Consider the following 19,529-nt stretch of genomic DNA (forward strand, 5'->3'; position numbering starts at 1 on the left):
GATCCTGAAGCTGAGGCTCCAGTACTTTGGCCACCTCATGAGAAGAGAAGACTCCCTGGAAAAGACCCTGATGTTGGGAAAGATGGAGGGAACAAGGAGAAGGGGCGACAGAGGATGAGATGGTGGGACAGTGTTCTCGAAGAGACCAGCATGAGTTTGACCAAACTGCGGGAGGCAGTGGAAGAGAGGAGTGCCTGGCGTGCTCTGGTCCAGGGGGTCACGAAGAGTCGGACACCACTAAACAACAACAAAAAATATGCCACTTTTTCATTTTTTAAAAAATTGAAGCGGTTTGCAACAAAAGCACATGCAGTTATGGGCTGTTGGCTGCTTTGCGAAGTTTGTTCTTGGCTACTCCCCTCATGTGTTGGGAAGCAGCTTGCAGATTTGGGTGCAGTTTGTTTTCTGTTACTGATGGCCTGGCCACCTTCTCAGTCTGGCCTAGTATGAAGCAAGGTGGGCTCTCTGGTACCCAAGAGCCTCTGCTCCCTTCCTACCTGTGGGCTCTCAATGCAAGTTGCTGGCAATCCTGAGCAGGAGATGCTGACAGCGTCTTCACATCCCAGAAGAGGCATTTTCTTGGCCTTTGTGAGAACAGGATCCTGAGCTAGACGGGCCTCATCCAGAAGCCTCTTATGTTCTTACGCCCAATAAGCAAGGATTTGGAGTGGGCAAAAAACAAAACTCTGGAACAGATTTGCTCTTTCAGCAGAATACAGTGGTACCTCGGGTTAAGTACTTAATTCCTTCCAGAGGTCGGTTCTTAACCTGAAACTGTTCTTAACCTGAAGCACCACTTTGGCCAATGGGGCCTCCCGCTGCTGCCGTGCTGCCGGAGCACGATTTCTGTTCTCATCCTGAAGCAAAGTTCTTAACCTGAGGTACTATTTCTGGGTTAGTGGAGCCTGAAGCGTATGTAACCTGAAGCATATGTAACCCGAGGTACCACTGTAATCACCAGTGAAATGGTTAATTGCTGTGTAAGGGAGTCCCTCCAGAGGCTGCTCCTTCCAGAGCCCCCCCCCCTCTACAAACATGTTTTGTCTGCTTCTGCATGATAAGGTTGAGAACTCCAAACTTCCTGAGCCCAGGCAAAATGCTCTGTTATTTTTAAAATCGATTCCAGGGCGACCTGTATTGTCCCACCCATCCTATCTTTGCAGCAGAAGTAAATTTACTGTGAAGCAAATTCATCCAAAAGACAATACAGTAGCCGCCAAGCGAGTTTTGCGGCTGAGTGGGAATTTCGAAGTGGGAATTTAAAATAATATAAACTGATTCTTTGTTTGCCAAAGTTTTATTCTCGGTGTTTGTGGTCCCCCACCCCAATTTGGCAGCTGCCAAAGGGTAAAAATGAAAATGCAGCGTGTCCTGTGGGTTGGGGCCTGTGGCCGCCTTCGCCTCTCACCCTGGCTGGTCTCCTTGTCAGTATAGATTGAGTAAAAACCAAGAAAAATGTCCGCAACCTTCCTTTCACTTTGCAGAAACGCCCCGAGCAGCGCTCTCTGCCTTCCAATTGCACACTGAGTTGTGCATTACACATTTCGTGTTTCTAAAGTTGTTAGGGAAACTCTGGCTTCCCTGTGTCAGCGAGGCCCCTCCAGGCCTTGCAGAGCCATCCCGGGCCCCTCCCTGCCGCCTCCCTGGCACCTGCTCCCCCCTCGCCAACTCCCTCGCCTCCATTTCCTGGGGTAGGTTTGCCCAGGCTTGACACCAGCCGGTTCTTAGCCTGGCGCTGCCCTTTCCTGGAGCTCGCCCGGGTGTGTGGGTGTGCTGGATCAAGGGCTGGAGGGATGGGCTTGGAGCGAGTTCAGATTCTCCCCTCTCCATTTCTCTTCCTCACCTGCAATGTGGGAATAGCAGCAGCAGCGGTGCCCTGCCTTGCAGGGCTGTTGTGGAAGCTCACAGGGCTGAGTCTGTCAAGCCCTTTGCCCATAAAATGCAGCATCGACTGGCAAGTAATAAGACACCTTCCATATTATGGGAGGCTGTATGGGCATCTCTCTCTGTGCCCACATGCGTGGCAGAGAAGGGCATGGCTGTGGGGCGGAGAAGCGACCCACAGCTGTTCCTGGGGCTGCCTCTCAGGTCTTATCTGTCAGAAGCAGCCAGCGTCTCTGCCCTGTGTGTGACAGAGAGAGAAAGGGGCAGCGGACAAGCTTTGCTTAGGTGTGACTGAAATGGGTGCTGCAGCTCGGGGGGGAATGGAACGGCAACCGCCAGGGACGCTTTAGCTGTGGCTCCTGCATTTCGGGGGTTGGACTGGATGGCCCTTAGGGGTCCCTTCCAACCCTACCATTCTGTATTCCCCCTGCCCCCCCCAGCTGTAGCTGGGGAAGGGGAAAGACCTGTCTTGTTGATCCAAGAAGCAGGGAGAGGGGAGAGAGACCCTGCAGTCTAGTGGTTAGAGCGTTGGCCACAGAGTCCAGGGCTCGAATCCCCACCCGGCCCTGTAGCTCCCTGGGTGAGCTTGGGCGCCAGTCGCCCTGCCTCTCAGCCTGGCGTCCCTCACAGGGTTGTTGTGGGGATTAAATGACGACCAGGAATGCCAGCTTGAGCTCCATGGAGAGGAAGGTGGGGTAGAGCAATCAATTGTTCCCTGTTGGCACCCTGGCATTGGCTGTTTGGGCTTGGTGGCGTCTCCGGGGGCAGCAGGGCTGGAGGAAGGCACTGGCAGGAGACCCCCCCTCCAATGCCCCCTGCCCCCCTTTTGTTGTTTGGCTTTCTTGGCTGATTTACATACTGCGCTCCCATTGGCTGGCTCAGCCACCACCATGGTGACAGCTGGCTGAATGGGGAGGGGGTGTCTGTCCAGGGGAGGTGAATTGGGAGGGGGGCAGCAAGCAGAGCCAGACCCAGGACCCTGGGAACTCCCTTTGCATAACTCACCAGTTTGGGTCTTTACCCGCCTGGCACTTGTGCCAACCTGGGCAGAGGCCTCCCTCTCCGGCTCCTGGGGAGTCTCTGGGTGCCTCTGCAGGAAGAGAAAGGTAAAGACTTGCTTCGGAAGGAGCTTCCTGCCTAAAAGTGGCTGAGGATGCCTGCCCCTCGGAATATGGCTTGGCTCGCTTGCCCGAGCCCTCTAGCACTGACTAGATGTGCGGGTGGATCTGTGGAGGGAGCTGGGGGATGATCAGGACGGGGGGGCAGCCCCACCCCGGAGGCAGGGGTCTGTCGGATTCAGCCTTTGCCAACTTGGCGCCCTGCCGTTGGTCTGGACTACCACTCCCATGATCCAAAACATAGAATCATAGTTTTTTTCTAGAGCTGGAAGGGACCCTGAGGATCATCCAGTCCAACCCGTCTGGCGAACAACTGGTTGGCAAAGGTGGAATTGGACCGTCCGGCCTGCGGTCCCTTGAGATGAATGGCATGTGGGGGAGCAGGGCTGGGGTCTCCTGGATTCTGCCTAGGGACTTACAGCCTAGAGAGGCATGAGGAAGGGGGGGGGACGCTTCTGGACCACCCTCCTGGGCTGTGCCCTTGTGAGGCTTCCTTTTGCTTCAATGTGGCCCTGTGTGGCTCCAGCGCTGGCCTTTGGGGGCATTTCCTTCCCTGCACCTGCTTCCTCCCTGTCTCTGGTTTCCTGCTTGTAATTCCAACCCCCGTTAAATACAGTCATACCTTGGAAATCGAACGGAACCCGTTCTGGAAGTCCGTTTGACTTCCAAAACGTTCGGAAACCAGAGCGCTGTCCCCTTGCTTGGTTCGGGGCCCTGGGCTTCTTTCTGCTCCCTGCCTTACATTCTTCCTTGGGATTCCAGCATCAACTCCTGTGAAAGGATTCAGTTCTCGCTGAGACGGCGGCAGCAGCCTCTCTGCAGCCTCACTGCCCCTATTTGGAGCTTGCAAAAGGCTCCAGGAGAGGTCTGCCAAGCCCAGAAGCCCTGGGCCTCTTCTGCCCCCTCTCCCCCCACGCATATGCAGTGGGGGGGAATGGGAATTGTGGGTGGCAGGGCCCCACCGCTGCCACTTGCCCACGGGACTTTGGCCCATCCCTGCTCAGCCAGAGGAACCTGGGGGCGTCTATAGTCCTGGTTCTCCAGTTCTCTCCTTTTCAGGTCTGCCTGCTTCATTCTGAGGCGATGAGTCCCACCAGTTCCTCCTTCCTTTCTCTCATGAGGCTGGCATGGCTCTTCCACTTCAGATACCGGATGCCGCCTCAGCCGGCTGCTTCATTTTGCTCAGAATAATAATAATAGTTTATTATTTATACCCTGCCCATCTGGCTCGGTTTCCCCAGCCGCTCTGGGCAGCTTCCAACCGAATATTAAAAACAATGCATCGTCAGACATTAAAAACTTCCCTAAACAGGGCCGCCTTCAGGTGTCTTAGTTGTTTATTGCCTTGACATCTGCTGGGAGGGCGTTCCACAGGGCAGGTGCCACCACTGAGAAGGCCCTCTACCTGGTTCCCTGTAACTTGGCTTCTCGCAGGGAGGGAACTGCCCGAAGGCCCTCGGAGCTGGACCTCGGGTGTCTGGGCTGAACGATGGGGGTGGAGAAAGGGCTCCTGGGAAGACAGATGCCACAGGAGGGACAGGGCAGCACCTGAACCTGCCGTACAAGGAAAGCAGAGCCCGGGAAAGTGGCCTGAGCATCTCTCACCCTCTTATTGCGAAGTGTTGCACAAGCCCCCAGAATTGCACAGATTCTTTTTCCACTCGCTCCTCCTTGGGGCGCTAGGCCTCCCGCTTTCCCTCTGTGGTCGGTGGTGGGGCTCGTGGCTCCCACGCCCTGTCCCCTCTTTCTCCCTCTCTCTCCTGCTTGGGATTCACCTGGGCCTGTTGGCTGGCTGCTCTCAGTCTCCTCTTTTGCAGGATAAACATCCCCGGCCCTTTCAACTGTTCCTCATCAGGCTTGGCTTCCAGACCCCTGGTCATCTTGGTTGCCCTCGCTCCCCTGCACGCCTCCCAGCTTTGCAATATCCTTCCTAGATTGTGGTGCCCAGAAGCGGACACGGTGTGCCAGGTGTGGTCTGACCAAGGCAGAATAGAACAACGGCCCTATAACTTCCCTTGGTCAAAACACTAGACTTCTGTTGATGCAGCCTAGAATAGAATTAGCTCTTTTTGCTGCGGCATCACACTGTGGACTCATGTTCCACTAAGACCCCAAGATCCTTCTCACATGTACTACAGTGGTCCCTTGGTTCTCAAATGCCTTGGTACTCAAACAACCTGGAACCCAAACACTGCAAACCCAGAAGTAAGTTTGCAAACTTTTTTTGGAAGCCAAACATGCTCCGTTTTGAATGTTACGCTTCCAATTTGAGTTCCACACTTCCATTTTGAGGTCTGTTTTTACTATTTTGCGTTTTTGTGGTTCTTTTTTGTTTTGTTTTTGTGACTGTGTGGAACCCAGTTCAGCTACTGATGGATTGATTGTGTGACTGCAGTACATTGTTTATTGCTTTCATTTTATGGATCAATGGTCTGGTTAGATCGTAAAATTCATGTTCAATTGCTGTTTTAGCGGTTGTTTTTAAAACTCTGGAACGGATTAATTCATTTTCACTTTCACTTTCTATGGGAAAGCGCGCCTTGGTTTTGGAACAATTTGGTTTTGGAACGGACTTCCGGAACGGATTAAGTTTGAGAACCAAGGGACCAATGTACTGGCAAGCCAAGTGTCTCCCACCTTAACTAATACATATTATTTGGTACTTGAGAGAATTTGATGATTGCATAATTAAGCATTATTTTTGTGCCCTTTGAGGGGCCACGTGGCAACGAGTGCATCTCTCACCTGGTCCTCTGTGTGCTTCTCCCAGGTCTTGAAGAAGGGGCTCTGCCAGAATCGAGTGCTTCTGGGGTCTCTGCCGCTGGCGGAGTGCCATGGGAGAAGACTCCTGCTGCCATTGCCACTCTCTGTTTGAAAGGTCCTGTGGAACTGGTGAGTTAGCAAGTCAAGTAACCTTTCTTGGCATCACATAAGAATATTCAGAATACATTCAGAATAGATAGGCCAGTGCGATCTCGTTGCCACCCAACGGCACAGTCACCCACCAAAGGGCAGAAGAGGCGAGCAATCTGCCTCATCTCTGAGGGTTTCCAGCAAGGGCAGGATCCTGTAGCATACTTCGGCGACAAAAAATCAACTAGAGGAACTTAGCTACTGTCTTGGTGAGTTCCTGGTCTCTCCCCTGTAATAAGAAGTGCATAACCTCCGCCTCTGGTTTCCATGTTGGAATACATAGATGGTCTAGAAATTGTTGGCGGAGATCACCCTACATTTTACAGTTAAGGGCCATGTGAGCTAGAGTTTGGTGAGTGCGCAAGAGAAGAGCCTGCGGTTGCAGCATGATTCCTGCTTGCAGGGCGAGTCTCTGCTGAGCTTCCCACTGAGCAGGGACTGGGGACCCGTGGCCCTTCCACGCACTGCGGCAACCAGCCAGTGGCAGGGGCTGGGGCTGGGAAGTGTCTTTCAACAGCGCCTGGGGAGCAACAGGGGTAGCCACCCTGGCCCCCTAGAAGAGACCAGCTTACGGTCCTAAGCTAGAAATTCCCCAGGCATCAGGCGTGTTTTGCACCTGGTGCAGGTCCAATTGCAACCATGTGGAGATCTCTGGATGCCAGGCTGGTGACTGACATCTCCACCTGGCTGGCCTCTCCAGCTTTCTTAGGCAGGTCAGCAAAAGAGCTTATTTGTTGCATATATGACCCACCTTTTTCTACAAGGGGTCCATGGTTCACCCCCTCCTCAGTTAATCTCTACAACGTCCCTGGAAGGTACGCGAAGAGGCTGCGACCGACTCCAAGGTCACCCCGTGAACTTCACGAAGGAGCGGTCTTAGTCTGACCCTCTGGCTTCCTGGAGTCCTTCTGCTGTGGGGCAGCTTTGTCAATTAAGTAGGTAAATAAATAGGGGGGAAGCAAAATGTCCTTTAGAGAAGCATCTGAAATAATTTCCTTGACGTTTGAATTTGTTTTCTTCTGGATCATTTTACTGGATGTTACACACACACACACACACACATTTTTATTAATTTTTTAACATATCATTTCCAACAGTCATTTAATATAACTTCTTATCTTATACAATATTTTAGACTTCCGTCAACAACTTCTGAAGATTTTCCGTTCTTTAACACTTATTCTACATTTCTTAATTTCTTTATTTTAATTATCATTAACTAATAATTCTCTTCATAGTCTTCCTTGCAATATTTCATATAATCCTCCTTACAGAACTTCTTGCAATCCTACTAGCGTAATCTGTTTATTACAATTGCTTTTCAAATAGTTCAGATATTTACTCCAGTCCTCTAAGAATCTCTGGTCCCACAGGTTTTGAATCCTTCCTGTTAATTTATCTAATTCTGCATAGTCCATTAATTTCATTTGCCATTCCTCTTTCGTCGGTAATTCTTCTTGCTTCCATTTTTGTGCCAATAGTATTATTGCTGCCGTTACTGCGTATAAGAGCAACTTACAGACCTGTCTGTTAACATCCTCCCCTACAATGCCAAGTAAAAAATGCTTCTGGTTTTTTAATAAATGTATATTTCAACATCTTTTTCATTTCATTATATATCATTTCCCAGAAGTTTTTCACTTTCTTACATTCCCACCACATGTGATAAAAAGTTCCTTCTTTTTTCCGTTTTACTGGGTGTTTTAATGTGTTGTCAACCACTTTGGTTCCCCCCACCTTCAAAATATAAAGCAGTATAGAAATGAAATGATTAATGACGATGATGATTCTGTGTTTGTTTCCCTGCAGCCCCACTGTTGCTGCTGCTGCTTCCGAGTTGCCCTGTTTGCCCGCGAGGACTTTGAGGAGGCCGGGAGGCAGAACTTGCGCCGCGGCCCGTGATGGTGGGAGCCATTCCCAGGCAGCCACGCCGCTTCTGGGGAGTGCCAGGGTGGAAGATCTCGCCTGCCGGCTACGCCAGCCACCGCCTGCTGCTGGAGGGGGAGCCCAGGGCGCCCAGGTGGAGGACGAGGGACCCTTTGCAGAGGGGTGAGTGCCCGGCTGCTTTGAGGCAGCCATTCTTTCATGGATGGGATTTTCCTCCCTTTCCCATTTTTTGCTATAAGTATCCTGGCAGTATCTCTCCACTTTCTTGAGTCTGCGCATGAGTTCATGAGCCTTTTATTTTTGCGCTGCCCCTCACCCGCCTTCTCTTCTTGTTCCAGATGCGGCTATGAAGCACACTTCATAGCAGGGCCTTTCTCCAGGCTCCCAAACGCCCCGCGGCACTTTAGCACCCTTCCCTGCCCCATCGCACCCCATGCGGCACATCAATGCAGAGTCGGCCCTCCCCCAGGAGCGCAGTGCAGGCACCAGCCGGGAGGAGGAGCAGGAGGAAGAGGAGGAGGCGGAGGCGGAGGAGGAAGGGCCCCTCCCCTGGCGCCGCCACCGCGGGGTCCTGATGGGCTGCGGCCCCCCGGAGCTCGCCTGCCAGAAGGTCTACCAGGTCTCCATCTTCTCCCCGCCGGCCGGCTGCTCCCCGCCTCCGGAACAGAGGGCTCCCGGGAGGCAGCCCATCAAGCGCCCCTGCCCGGAGCCCCAGCGGGGGCCGGAGGGGGCCGAGTGGGACGCCAAGAGGGGCCGCTGGGAGGAGGGGGACGATGACATTGAGGATGGGCTGCTGGTGGACGAGCTCTCCCTGGGGGGTGCCGCCCAGCACTTCTCCCACAGTGGCCTGCGGGTGGTGGAGCACCGCCCCCAGAGCAGCCCCCCCGGGGCACGAGGGGCCACCCCAGCGCAGGCCCCGCACACCCCTTGCGACACTTTGCACACGGCGAAGAGAGGCTGCGCCCCTGCCTCGCCGGACCCTGGCCCTGCCGGGGGGCAGGAGACGAACGGGGGCCCCAGGGACCAGGGGGCCCCTGGCCCCAACCGCCTCCTGGGCCCTGGCTTGCACAACCTTGCACATCAGCCCCAGCTGGGGGACGCGCCCCTGGGGGCACCCGGAGGGCACCTAGAGCCTGGCACTCCGCCAGCGGCTCGAGGCTCGGATGCCAACGGGCTGGGCTCTGCCGAAAAGACTCCACACCCCAGCTGCGGGCTCCTTGGCGGAGGGGCCGGCTGCTGCCCGGCGAAGCGGAAGTTGTTGCCCTCCTCGGCAGAGGGGGCGGCTGAGGCGGGGGGCTCCGAGGACGAGGGGCGCCCCCCTGCCCGGAAGAAGAAGAAGAGGGCCCCGCCCTGCCCCCCTGTGCCAGCCTCCTGCCGCAGCACTGACGCCAAGGGCGCTCCTTTCTGGAACCACCTGTTGCCGGTGGCCAAGGTGAGATTTTGCTTTGCTTTGCTGGGGGGGGGGGCTGGGTGTGTGTGAGCTCCCCCCATGTGGGGGTCGGGGGAGGAAGGTTGCAGCATTTTGGAAAAGGACCGGGCTTCTGTGATATTATTTATTCTTTATTTCATATATTTTATATACAGTCGTGCCTTGGTTCTTGGACGGTATCCGTTCCAGAAGTCCGTCCGACTTCCGAAAACATTTGAAAACCAAGGCACGGCTTCTGATTGGCTGCAGGAGCTTTCTGCAACCAATTGGAAGCTGTGGAATTCGTGCCAGACGTTCGGGTTCCAAAGAACGTTCGCAAACTGGAACACTCACTTCTGGGTTTGCGGCGTTCGGGACCCAAAACGTTTGAGTCGCAAGGCCTTCGTGAACCAAGGTATGACTGTATTTATTTTATACGCCACTCGGTCATAGGAAGAAACCTCAAAGCAGTTTACGGAAAAGGTAGAACAATGAAAGGATCGCTTGGGAGATTCGCAACCATGATTTGAAGCATGCGTAAAGTTAAATCCAGGATAGAATAGAGTCAAAAGATTGAAACATACAAAATGTCACCAAGGAAATGTTGCAGACAATAGTTTGTCTCCCAATGAGGAGGAGAGCCTTGTTTGGTCGCCTCCCAGTCTCTGCAAAGGATTTTCTCTGGCCCTTGCCTGCTATTCCTGAGTTGAGAAGACTGGAGCCGTCGGTGGGTACCCAGAAATATGAATGCTGGTCCTGAGGCGTCTTGTATTTGCAGCCTTTGCTATAAGTGAGTTTGGCCTTGCCGGCCAAGTCAATTCAGTGTTTGCCCAGGCTGAGGCCAGAGGGAAGGGAGAGAGAACCCTGTTTCACTCCAAAAGCCTAGACCAGCGGCTCTCCACCTGTGGGTCCCCAGATGTTGTTGGACTACAACTCCCATCACCCCTGAGCTCTGGCCCTGCTAGCTAGGGGTGATGGGAGTTGTAGTTCAACAACATCTGGGGACCCACAGGTGGAGAAAAGCTGGCCTGGACTAAGAGAGGCTTCCTTTAATCTGCCAGCCTGTCTTGGGGCTCCTTCCTTGCTCTAGGGGTTGGGGAGGCCATTGTTGTGGTTGTGGGGCCCGTGCCAAGGAGGGCAGGGTGATGGGGGTGGGGGGCTGCGGTGGCCAAGCTCTGCAAGAGAGGAGACCCCCACACCCAGATGTGCAGAGGGAGGAAACAGCCGTCTGCAGATGCTCAGACGAAGGCTCTCCTCCATCTCCCTCCACATCAAGGCTGAGCTCTGAGCCAAGGGTTGTGCCATGGGGCGTGAAGCCCTTTGGCACGAGGGATGCCTTGTGATGCCTCAGCCCCGGAGGAGAGCTGCTGGCCCCTGCCCTGTCCCTTTCCCCCTCTCTGTGCCAGGGAGGTCACTGCCTGGTCACTGAGCTTGTGACCCGCCGGCCTCTCTCTGGAAGAGCCCAGCTGCTGGTCGGTTCAGTGGGCATCCTGCCTCCCACCTGGGTGCTCTCCCTGGCATCTGTCCATCCCCAGGCTTGGCTCCCCTCTCCTGCCCATGGGTGCCCACCTCCTCCAGGCACACTGGCTCCAGAGGACCCTCTCAGGGGACACTTCTAGTAAGTCACTGCGGGGGCTTCTCCCCCTGAGAGAAGACCAGGCAGGAAGGCTGAGCTGTTGCTGCAAGGTTGGGGGAATGGGACCCTACTGATGGGGGTCCTTTGGGGCTTGGTGGGCAGGTGTGGGGGTCCCAGGCAGGCATCTGGAATAGAGGGCACAGGTAGCTTGGACCCCTCGCCTCTGGGGCCTGTCCGTGTGGGGGAATTCACATGCGCGTGCAGTTCCTGGGCTAGCTGCCTGCACGGCGGGGCTTGTAGAGCCCAGATGACGGTCGCTTTGTGGGAACCACTTTTCGAGAGTTCGGTGCGACCGCATCTTACATGGGGGTTCAGCCCCAAGGCTCCTGGGGAGATGCAAAGGCGCGTCTTCTCCAGTTGCCCCAGCGTGAGCATCTCTAGCCTTCTGGAGCCAGCATTGCGCCCCCTGCCCCCAGCACAGTAGGGGTTTCCTGGCACAAAAAGAGCCTTCAAGCTCTCTGCCCTTCTTGCAGCTTAACCTGTGGAATTCCAACCTGCTGGCCTGCAAAGGCGGAGCTGTTATTGCACGAGTCAAATGTGTGTAAGATGCCGTCGCTTTGCAGTTCAGACCGCGAGGCTCCTTCGCTGCGTTTGGGGGTCCAGCCTCTAACCTCCCTCTCCCCCCTTTGTGTCTCCTCACCCCCCACCCTAACCCCCCCAGGGCTCGGCCACCAGCAGTCCTGCCGGCTGCCAGCTGAAGGCTGGGCTGCGCCTCAAACAGTAAGTGCTTTCCCCTGCGTTCCCTTTTGGCTCCCCCCACAGTCAGTGACCCACTAAGGTGGCTGCCCAGAGTTGCTGGACTGGTGGGGGGTGGCTCTTGGGTCTTCCCTGCTTGGGTGCCCTGGCTGGCAGCCTTGCCCTCGTGCCCTTGGCTGTCTCCCTGGCAGAGGGAGGGGTTGCCCCCCCGGCTCTCTGGAGATGCTGCCTGGGTGCTTTGCTCTGGCAGGTCTCCGGGGTGGGCAGGGCGTGGGGAGCCTCTGCTCAAACTGACCCCCCCTGATCTTCTGCCCCCCACAGGAGACATCTCCGCAGCAGCCTGCCCAGGAGCCCAGTGGGCTGCAGGCCCCCCAGCGCCACCCCCTGGGCCACCACCTCCACCAGCCGCGCCCTGCTGGGGAACTTTGAGGTAACGGCGGCTGGGAGGCTCTGGGTGCGAGGGAGCGCTTCCTCTCGGGCGCCCGGGACTGAGGAGGGCAGAGAGGTGCCTCTTTCGTGGGGAGACTGGCTCCATCTGCCCTGGGGGGTGGGGCTGGAGGGGCAGCGGATGGTGCCTCCGCCCTTTAAGTGGCCCTGGGATAGCTGAGTCCTGGGCAAAGGGCACCTTGGACATGGAAACAGAGAATCATGGAGTTGGGAGGGACCCAAGGGTCATCTAGTCCAACCCCCTTCAATCCATGAATCTCAACTGAAGCATCCAGGACATGTCTCCCCCCCCCCCCGCCCGTGTAAAGCGGTTTCAGCATGATGTGGCCCCTTTTGCCCACTGTGATGGCAAAGGGCTCCTAGACACCCTTTTCTGGTCTCCAGTGTCGATGCTGTCAAGAGCGGCTGTGCAATCCAGTCAGATGGTTGGGGTACCATTATTAGTATTAGTATTAGTATTAGTATTAGTATTAGTATGCAAATGCCTGAGCTGCTCTTGCTGTTTGCACTGGGGAGGGAAGGGTTAAAGAGCCCTTTGCCCACATGGCTGAGTTGCATGATAAAGGGGGGGTTGGAGACTAGATGGGAGGCCCCTTTGTGTGTTGGGAGGGAGCCCTGTACTGGCCTGCCCACCCACCCACCCTCTTTCCTCCCTGCGCAGGAGTCCATCCTGAAGGGGCGCTTCCCGCCGGCCGGCCGGATCGAGGGCTTCACGGCGGAGATCGGGGCCAGCGGCTCCTACTGCCCGCAGCATGCCACCCTCCCCGTGGAAGTCACCTATTTCGACATAGCGGAGCACAGCGCCCCTTCGCCCTTCCTGGTAGGTGCCCTGGAGGTGGGGGTGTTGGGTGGGGAGGGGGGGCTAGTGGCACGGAGGGGGCTGACTTCAGTGGAGAGACCCACTGGGGCAATAGGGTGGCATTGGCCGCCCCTGGTTGGTCATGAATGAACCTGGCTTGGATAAATCCCATACATTCTATTTATTTTTTGGGTTTAAATTGTTATTAGATTTTTTATTTTTATCATGTTAGCATTTCAAATCGTCGAAATAGAAAAAACAAAACACATTTCCCAAAATTCCCCCCCCCCCGACTTCCCTCAACTTCCTCTTCTGGTTTTATACATATTGACTTCTCCTTGTTTTGTTATATCTTCATATAAGTTCTTTATATTAATTATTGTTATCTCTCATCATTTTAACATCGTCTTTATAAATTGTGTATTAAATCCCATACATTCTAGAAAACAATGGGTACACCTGGAGAGAGACACGATTGAAAATACCCCCATCACGGCATTCCCACTCCTCCCACACAAACTGAGGAAAATCCCCACAACACTAAACAGGTTCACACAGACCACGCTTAAAGCATGGAAGGAAGAAGCAGGCAAACTGCCCCCAACCCCATCCCCACTAATTCCCCTGGCTTACCACCCATTATTCCTCCATGCAGCACAAAACCTCCAGGTAAAAACCTGGCAAGGCAAAGGCTTATACCGTCTGGCAGACTTCTACAAAAATAACAAGCCCACTTTGACATAAGAAATACAAGACAAACTAGGGGCTAAGACACCACCAATTACATGCCCTCTTAAACAATCTGGTAGTAAAATCAGCATCAACTAGGCCCCTGACAACCTTTGAAAACCTCCTCCTAACAACAAAGGGACACGGCAAAGGGATGGTATCCGCAATATTCAAAATACCACTCCAAAATCCCACAACCCCCCCCCATGACGCTATTAAAAAACAGTGGGAGGATGACACAGGCTATGAGATTAACCTCACCCAAGGGACTAGAATGTGGGCTAAATCTCCCTTTGAATCCATCTCAGCTAAAAGAAAAGAACTCACACTGAAACTCACCTACAGGTGGTACCTAACACCATGGAAACTAGCGCTAATACGCCCAGGAACCTCACCAAAATGCTGGAGAGGGTGCACCTCCACAGGCACATACCTCCACATGTGGTGGGAATGTCCCAAAATCCAAGTCTTCCGGACCATCAAACAAGAAATATGCAAAATAACTAAGCAAGTATTAGAAATCACCCCAGAACTGGCCCCACTAAACATCATCCAAGACAATAATGGCCACTCACATGACAAAGAGCTCATAACCCACTTGCTCTCAGCAACCAGAAACATCATAACCAGACACTGGAGAGACCTGTCAGGAGGAAGCATGGACCAATGGTACCAAATAGTATGGGAAACAGCCCTACTAGAAAAATTAACCAATAAACTGAAACTGACACGGGGACAAACAGAAGAAGACACCTTCACCCCGGTATGGCTCCCCTTTATCACATACACAGCCCAACAGGACAATGACAATAATCCGCCAACAGCAAACAAATCAATATGGCTAACCTGATCCAAAACACCCACCCACCTCACCCACACACGAAAACAAAGACCACCACAGCCAACCAAAGACAGCCAACCGCCCCCTAGGCCACCCCCAACCTCTCTCACAACCAAGGAAATACAACAAGTGAATAGTAAGGGGACCCACACAAGTGATGCCGACACAACCCCCCCCTCCACATACACTAAGTAGAAGAATGGAAAAGCATTGCCACCTGACCCCACCCCAAATACCATTCCCCACTCTCCTTTTCTTCCTAACCTAATACTATACGCAGAACTAATGTCTCACAGCAAACGAAACTGACCTGTAGAAAACACAGCTTGAATAAAGAGACAACACACATATTTTTGCAAACGAAGATATCCTTAATCTATCTATCTATGGAAAGGTCTTAGCTAATCCAGCGTTTCTCCTGTGGCTCAAGTGGCCACGAAATGCTCTGCCCTGGCCGCTGCCCAGTGGAACTGCCCACAGCGCCCCTCCCAGGGCTTGTGGCTTCCCAGTCTGCAAAGTGAGCGTTATTCCACTGCCCTAACCTGGGTGCCCCTTCCCTGCCCCTCCCACTGTCCTCTGAGCCCCCCTGAGCCCCTGACCTTCTCTCTCTGCTCCAGGGAGTCATTGATTTGGAATCCTTGGGGAAGAAGGGCTACAGCATCCCCAAAACGGGCACCATCCAAGTGGTGAGTTGCAGAGGCGGGCAGGTGGGCAGCCTGGCTCCTGAGCTGCGCATGCGAAGAGAGAGGGGAGCAGGGAGGTGTGGGGGCCGCGCTGGCCTGAGGTTTGGGGGTGGGGAGCCCGGAGACCCCTTGCAATGCCCCCCCTCTGTGGGGCAGCCGCTCTCCTCCGCCTCCGTGACGGCCTCCCCTCTTGCAGACCTTATTCAACCCCAACAAGACGGTGGTGAAGATGTTCCTGGTGACCTACGACTTCCACGACATGCCCGCCAACCATGTCACCTTCCTGCGCCATCGCATCTTCCTGGTTCCCGTTGGCGAGGAGGTGGAGCAGGGCCCCAGCCCAGCCCAGAGCGAGGTGCCCAGAAGGGTCCTCTGCTACCTGATGCACCTGAGGTGAGAAAGAGCTGGCCGTGGGGCTGGCTGCCTGGGGCCCCTGGGCCCTTCCTGGGCCACCCTAGTCCTGTCCTGGCAGGACTATCTATTTACACGCCCAAACACAAGACCCACTTAGGGCTTTTGCTTCTGGGCCCAAGCCTAGAATCCTAGAAGCGTAGCTTTGGGAGGGACCCCGAGGATCATCCAGTCCACCCCCAGCAGTGCAGGAATCCCAACTGGAAGGTTTAAGGTGATTTCTGAAAGTCCTGCGCAAAATATAATACAAATGCAGTGTGAGTGTTTTGGGAGTCCTGGCTTTATACGGGGCTGCTGCCACCTCCATATTTGCATGGGGCTGTTCCCCCAGTTGCCTTGGAGGTGGGGAGGCAGCTCCTCGCCCCCGCCCCAGGCATGGCAGTCAAACGGTGCCTGATCCTGGCAGTCTCTAGGGCAGGGGTTGGCAATTTTTTTTAGCTGCAGGCCAGTCCACTGTCCCTCAGACCTTGTGGTGGGCCAGAGGAGTGGCGAGGGGGGCCAGCCGTTGCGCTTACCTTCCCAGGGGCGCGATCCATAGCACATTTCATCTCTGTGGGCTTGCGTGCTTCTTCAGGCAGTGAACAAGCGGCCTTGAAACGATTGCGGCTTACTTGCGAATAAGTGCGCCTTTAGGGCTCTTCGTGTCCTTGCATCCAGCGGCAGGGCAAGGGCAGGGTGCGGCTACGCTGCAATACGCAGTGTCTCCTGGCGGCGCAGGTGGAAGCTGGCAGGGAAGGGAAAGCAGACCTCTGGAGGTGGCGAGGCGTGAGGAGCCAATCTCTGCCAATCAAACGCCGCTGGAGTAAACCAGGCGCGGCGTTTGATTGGCAGAGACGTCCCCGCGCTGCGCCGAGGTAAATCAGGTGCGGCAATTGAGTGGCAGAGCCGCTGCCGCCCCTCACCATCGCCGGGAGTCTCAGCGCCGCGGCAGGTTCTGGCTTTGGGGCACGGGCTGGATTTACTACCCAGGTGGGCCTGATCTGGCCTGTGGGTCTTAGTTTGCTGACCCCTGCTCTAGGGGAAAAGCTGTCTTGGGCAGTGACATTTTTGTGCCCCGTTTTCCTTAAAAGATCACAAGGAAATGTATTTCACATATGTATGGCCACTTTAAGAAGAGTGACAGGGCTCCTCTCGCCCAGGCTGCTGTTCTCACAGTGGCCAACCAGGTGCCCTAATGGGGAAACGGCAAGCAGGATTTGAGTATGAGAGATCCCACCATTCCTGCAGTTTCCAGAAAATGCAATTCGGAAGCATCACTGCCTGCAGCCTTCAAGATGAAGTGTAGCCATCGTGGCAAGTAGCCATTCCAATCCTCTTTTAAGGCTATCCATTGCTGCTTCCTGTGGGAGGGAGTTCCACAGTTTAACTCTGCACGGCATGAAGAAATTCTTTCTTGTTTCTGGCCTGAATCTTCCCACGTCACCTCACTGGAGAGCCTCATTATGTCATGTCTTTTGTGGAGGGATACTTAATGTGGGAGCCAAGTGACCTCTCCTCTGCCCCCCCTTTCAGGAGTAGATGGTTTGCCCCAGCAGGTCGAAGCTTAGCACACCATCCAGGCTGGGCCCAAGCACCTTTAAGTGCTGGATCTGGCCCTTCTCCTGCAGACCGCCTTCCCCCGCCGCCCCTTCAAAGCCGGTCCACTCGAGTGGATCGAATGCCATCTTGCTAAATCAGCTCTGTAGGTTCTCCCCTCCCTGCCAACGTCTTACCCCACTTGGGCTATAGTGCCTTTGTTCCTCAAGCTAAGCAGACTGCCCCCCCCCTTGAGATTCATAGGGGAGAGGGCTTTGGATGCCTACAAGCCAGGGTGGCTCTGCTCTGCCTCCACAGCTGGAGACAGCCATGCTCCTGAATCCCAGTTGCTGGAAATCTCAGGCGGAGAGAGTTGCTCTTGTTCTCAGATCCTGCTGATGGGTTTCTCCTTGAGGAATCTGGTGATGCCGGACTCGATGGGCCCCTGGCCTGATCCAGCTGCAGGCTCTCCTTATGGTGCTCCAGGTTCCTAACCTCTGAAACGTGCCTCCTCCGCTTCCCAGGTTCCACAGCTCCAAGTCGGGGAAGATCTACCTGCACGACAACATCCGCCTGCTCTTTTCCCGCAAGTCGATTGAGATTGATTCGGGGATCCCCTACGAACTGAAGTCCTTCACCGAACTCCCGCGCAACCCCTGCTACTCCCCCCGAGCCTGAGGGAGGACGGATGGACGTGGGGAGAACCCCACCCGGAGCCAACAGCGCTTTGGCAGATGAAGAAGGAAGAGGAAGGGTCCTGAGTGCGAAAGATGAACTGGGCTCATAGTTTTTTTGTCTGCCTCGAGAGAGAGGCCTGCGCCCAGCCTGGATCCCAAATGCAGTGCTTCTCAAGCTCTAGTTGCGGTGCCCTGTGCGGTTTGGCAGGGGGTGGGGGGCAGGAGGAACCAAAGGAAGGGGCCCGGCCGAAGGAGGGGCAGGGTGGCGTTGAAACAGGGGTGGGGGGGGAGAGACAAAGAGGGGCTGGGGCTCTGAGATTAAGATTTGGGGCCATCGGAGTGGAGGGCAGGGTGAGACATATATATGTGTGTGTGTGTTTGTGTGTTGGAAGTACGAAGCACTGAAAGGGTCATGAGGGGGCGGGAGGGAAGGAAGACTGAAGATGCAGCCTTGACCATCCAGGCAGAGGCCTCCAGCTGCTTCACGGGCCGCCACCTGAGTGGAAATGTCTCACGTTGGCAAGCAGAGGATCGAGTCGCGGATGCTCTGGGGACGGTGGGAACTCCCAGCTTTGCATTTGAACCTGCGAAGAGCAGCTGTGCGTGGTGGGGGGAGAGAGCAAGCTGTCCTTTGCACCCCACGGGGCTTCCTTCGCGTTCCTGGATTCCTTCCTCCTGGGGGCCAGGCTCCCTGCCCTTTCTCTATGGCATCAGCCCACCCCTGCTCTCCCCTGCCTTTTGCCAGAAGCACGAGACTCGGCAGCCCCCGGATCTTGCCCAGCTGGCCGAGGGCTTGGTGCAGGCAGGAGACCCCGAAAGGGCCCGGCCCCTGGCATCACGACGCCTGGTCCGCCTGGGGGGTTTCCAAGAGGCAGAACGCAGGAGGGGCGTCTTGGGAGAAGCTGTGTTTTGAGGGTGGGGAGACAGTGAGTGTCGCTCGCTGCTGTGTCTCCATGTCTTGAGCCGAGACCACCTCCCTGCCCATTCCATGCCCACCTCAGGTTGAAGACGTACACAGTGCCAAACTTGACGACGTTGCCATGGGTGGGTGGGGCGTAGAGGAGCCGAGTTGAAGTTGTTTTGGGACTCCTGCATGGCGGTTTCCCTGTATTGGGGTTTTTTGTTAGGGGTTCTTGGGGGTGGGGGGTCGAAAATGCTGCCTTTGCAATCACCTTGAAGCCCCTGCCGGTGGGGTGGGAGGGGGGTGGCGCAGGGGCAATTTGCACCATTTCACAAAGGAGAAAGGAAGCCTTGCTTCTGTGAAGGATTTTGGTCTTTGAGGAGCAGGAGGAGGAGAGGGCAACTTTGCCTCGCCCTCCAAGCTGCCCCCCGTTGCGTCTCCTCCCACGTCCTGCTCCCGAGACGAAGCGGAAAGGAGGAGAGGAGAGGGGCAACCATTGTAGACACTTGAAAATATTTATATTGAAGAAGAAAAAAGATAGAAAGGACTGTACCAGATACTTTCTCTGTCTTTTTTTTTTTAAAAAAAAGAAAATTCTATAAATGTGTGTTTGGAAATGGGAGTGCGTCTTCATTTTGTGCTTGCAATCCTCTCCTGCCTCAGTTTAATGTCAAGAGGACTCTCCTCACAAGACCCCAAAGAGCGGCCCGGAGCCTGGGCGCCAGTCAGGCACTGGCCTGTTGTCTTCAGAGTAATCCCAGCAGTTGCCCCTGAATGGAACTTGCCCAAGATGAATCTTGTAGGGCGGTTCTTCCCATCTGCGCCAGGAGAAAGGGTCTCTTTCACTCGTTTTCTGTTGGAGCCTTAGCGCAGCCCTGCTGGATCTCAGCTTCCCGTTTCCTGCACTGGTCAGTCTTCATCATCAACCACCAACTGCTGCTTCCGAGAAGCCCCACAAGCAGCCAAGGACCCTCCTCTGCTTGC

The 19,529-nt window shown here is 54.9% G+C and overlaps 1 protein-coding gene across 2 annotated transcripts in view; it reads left to right on the forward strand.

Annotated features, from left to right (window-relative positions):
• ATOSB (atos homolog B) overlaps positions 1-19,162 on the forward strand; it is a 31,739-nt gene extending 12,577 nt beyond the window's left edge. Inside the window, exons 1-10 of one of the 2 annotated variants that reach the window (XM_082242002.1) lie at positions 2,821-2,990; positions 5,773-5,894; positions 7,725-7,964; positions 8,141-9,234; positions 11,508-11,566; positions 11,864-11,972; positions 12,651-12,809; positions 14,976-15,044; positions 15,238-15,434; positions 17,492-19,162. In XM_082242002.1, coding sequence (XP_082098128.1) covers positions 8,236-9,234; positions 11,508-11,566; positions 11,864-11,972; positions 12,651-12,809; positions 14,976-15,044; positions 15,238-15,434; positions 17,492-17,645 — 1,746 coding nt within the window. In that variant the 5' untranslated portion in view covers positions 2,821-2,990; positions 5,773-5,894; positions 7,725-7,964; positions 8,141-8,235 and the 3' untranslated portion in view covers positions 17,646-19,162. Of the gene's footprint in view, positions 1-2,820; positions 2,991-5,772; positions 5,895-7,724; positions 7,965-8,140; positions 9,235-11,507; positions 11,567-11,863; positions 11,973-12,650; positions 12,810-14,975; positions 15,045-15,237; positions 15,435-17,491 lie in introns of those variants that run through there. The other variant, XM_082242003.1, reaches the window with a different exon arrangement.
• Positions 19,163-19,529: the final 367 nt, after the last annotated feature.

This window comes from Podarcis vaucheri (genome assembly GCF_965113315.1).
Source record: "Podarcis vaucheri genome assembly, chromosome: 11".
Lineage (NCBI taxonomy): Eukaryota > Metazoa > Chordata > Lepidosauria > Squamata > Lacertidae > Podarcis > Podarcis vaucheri.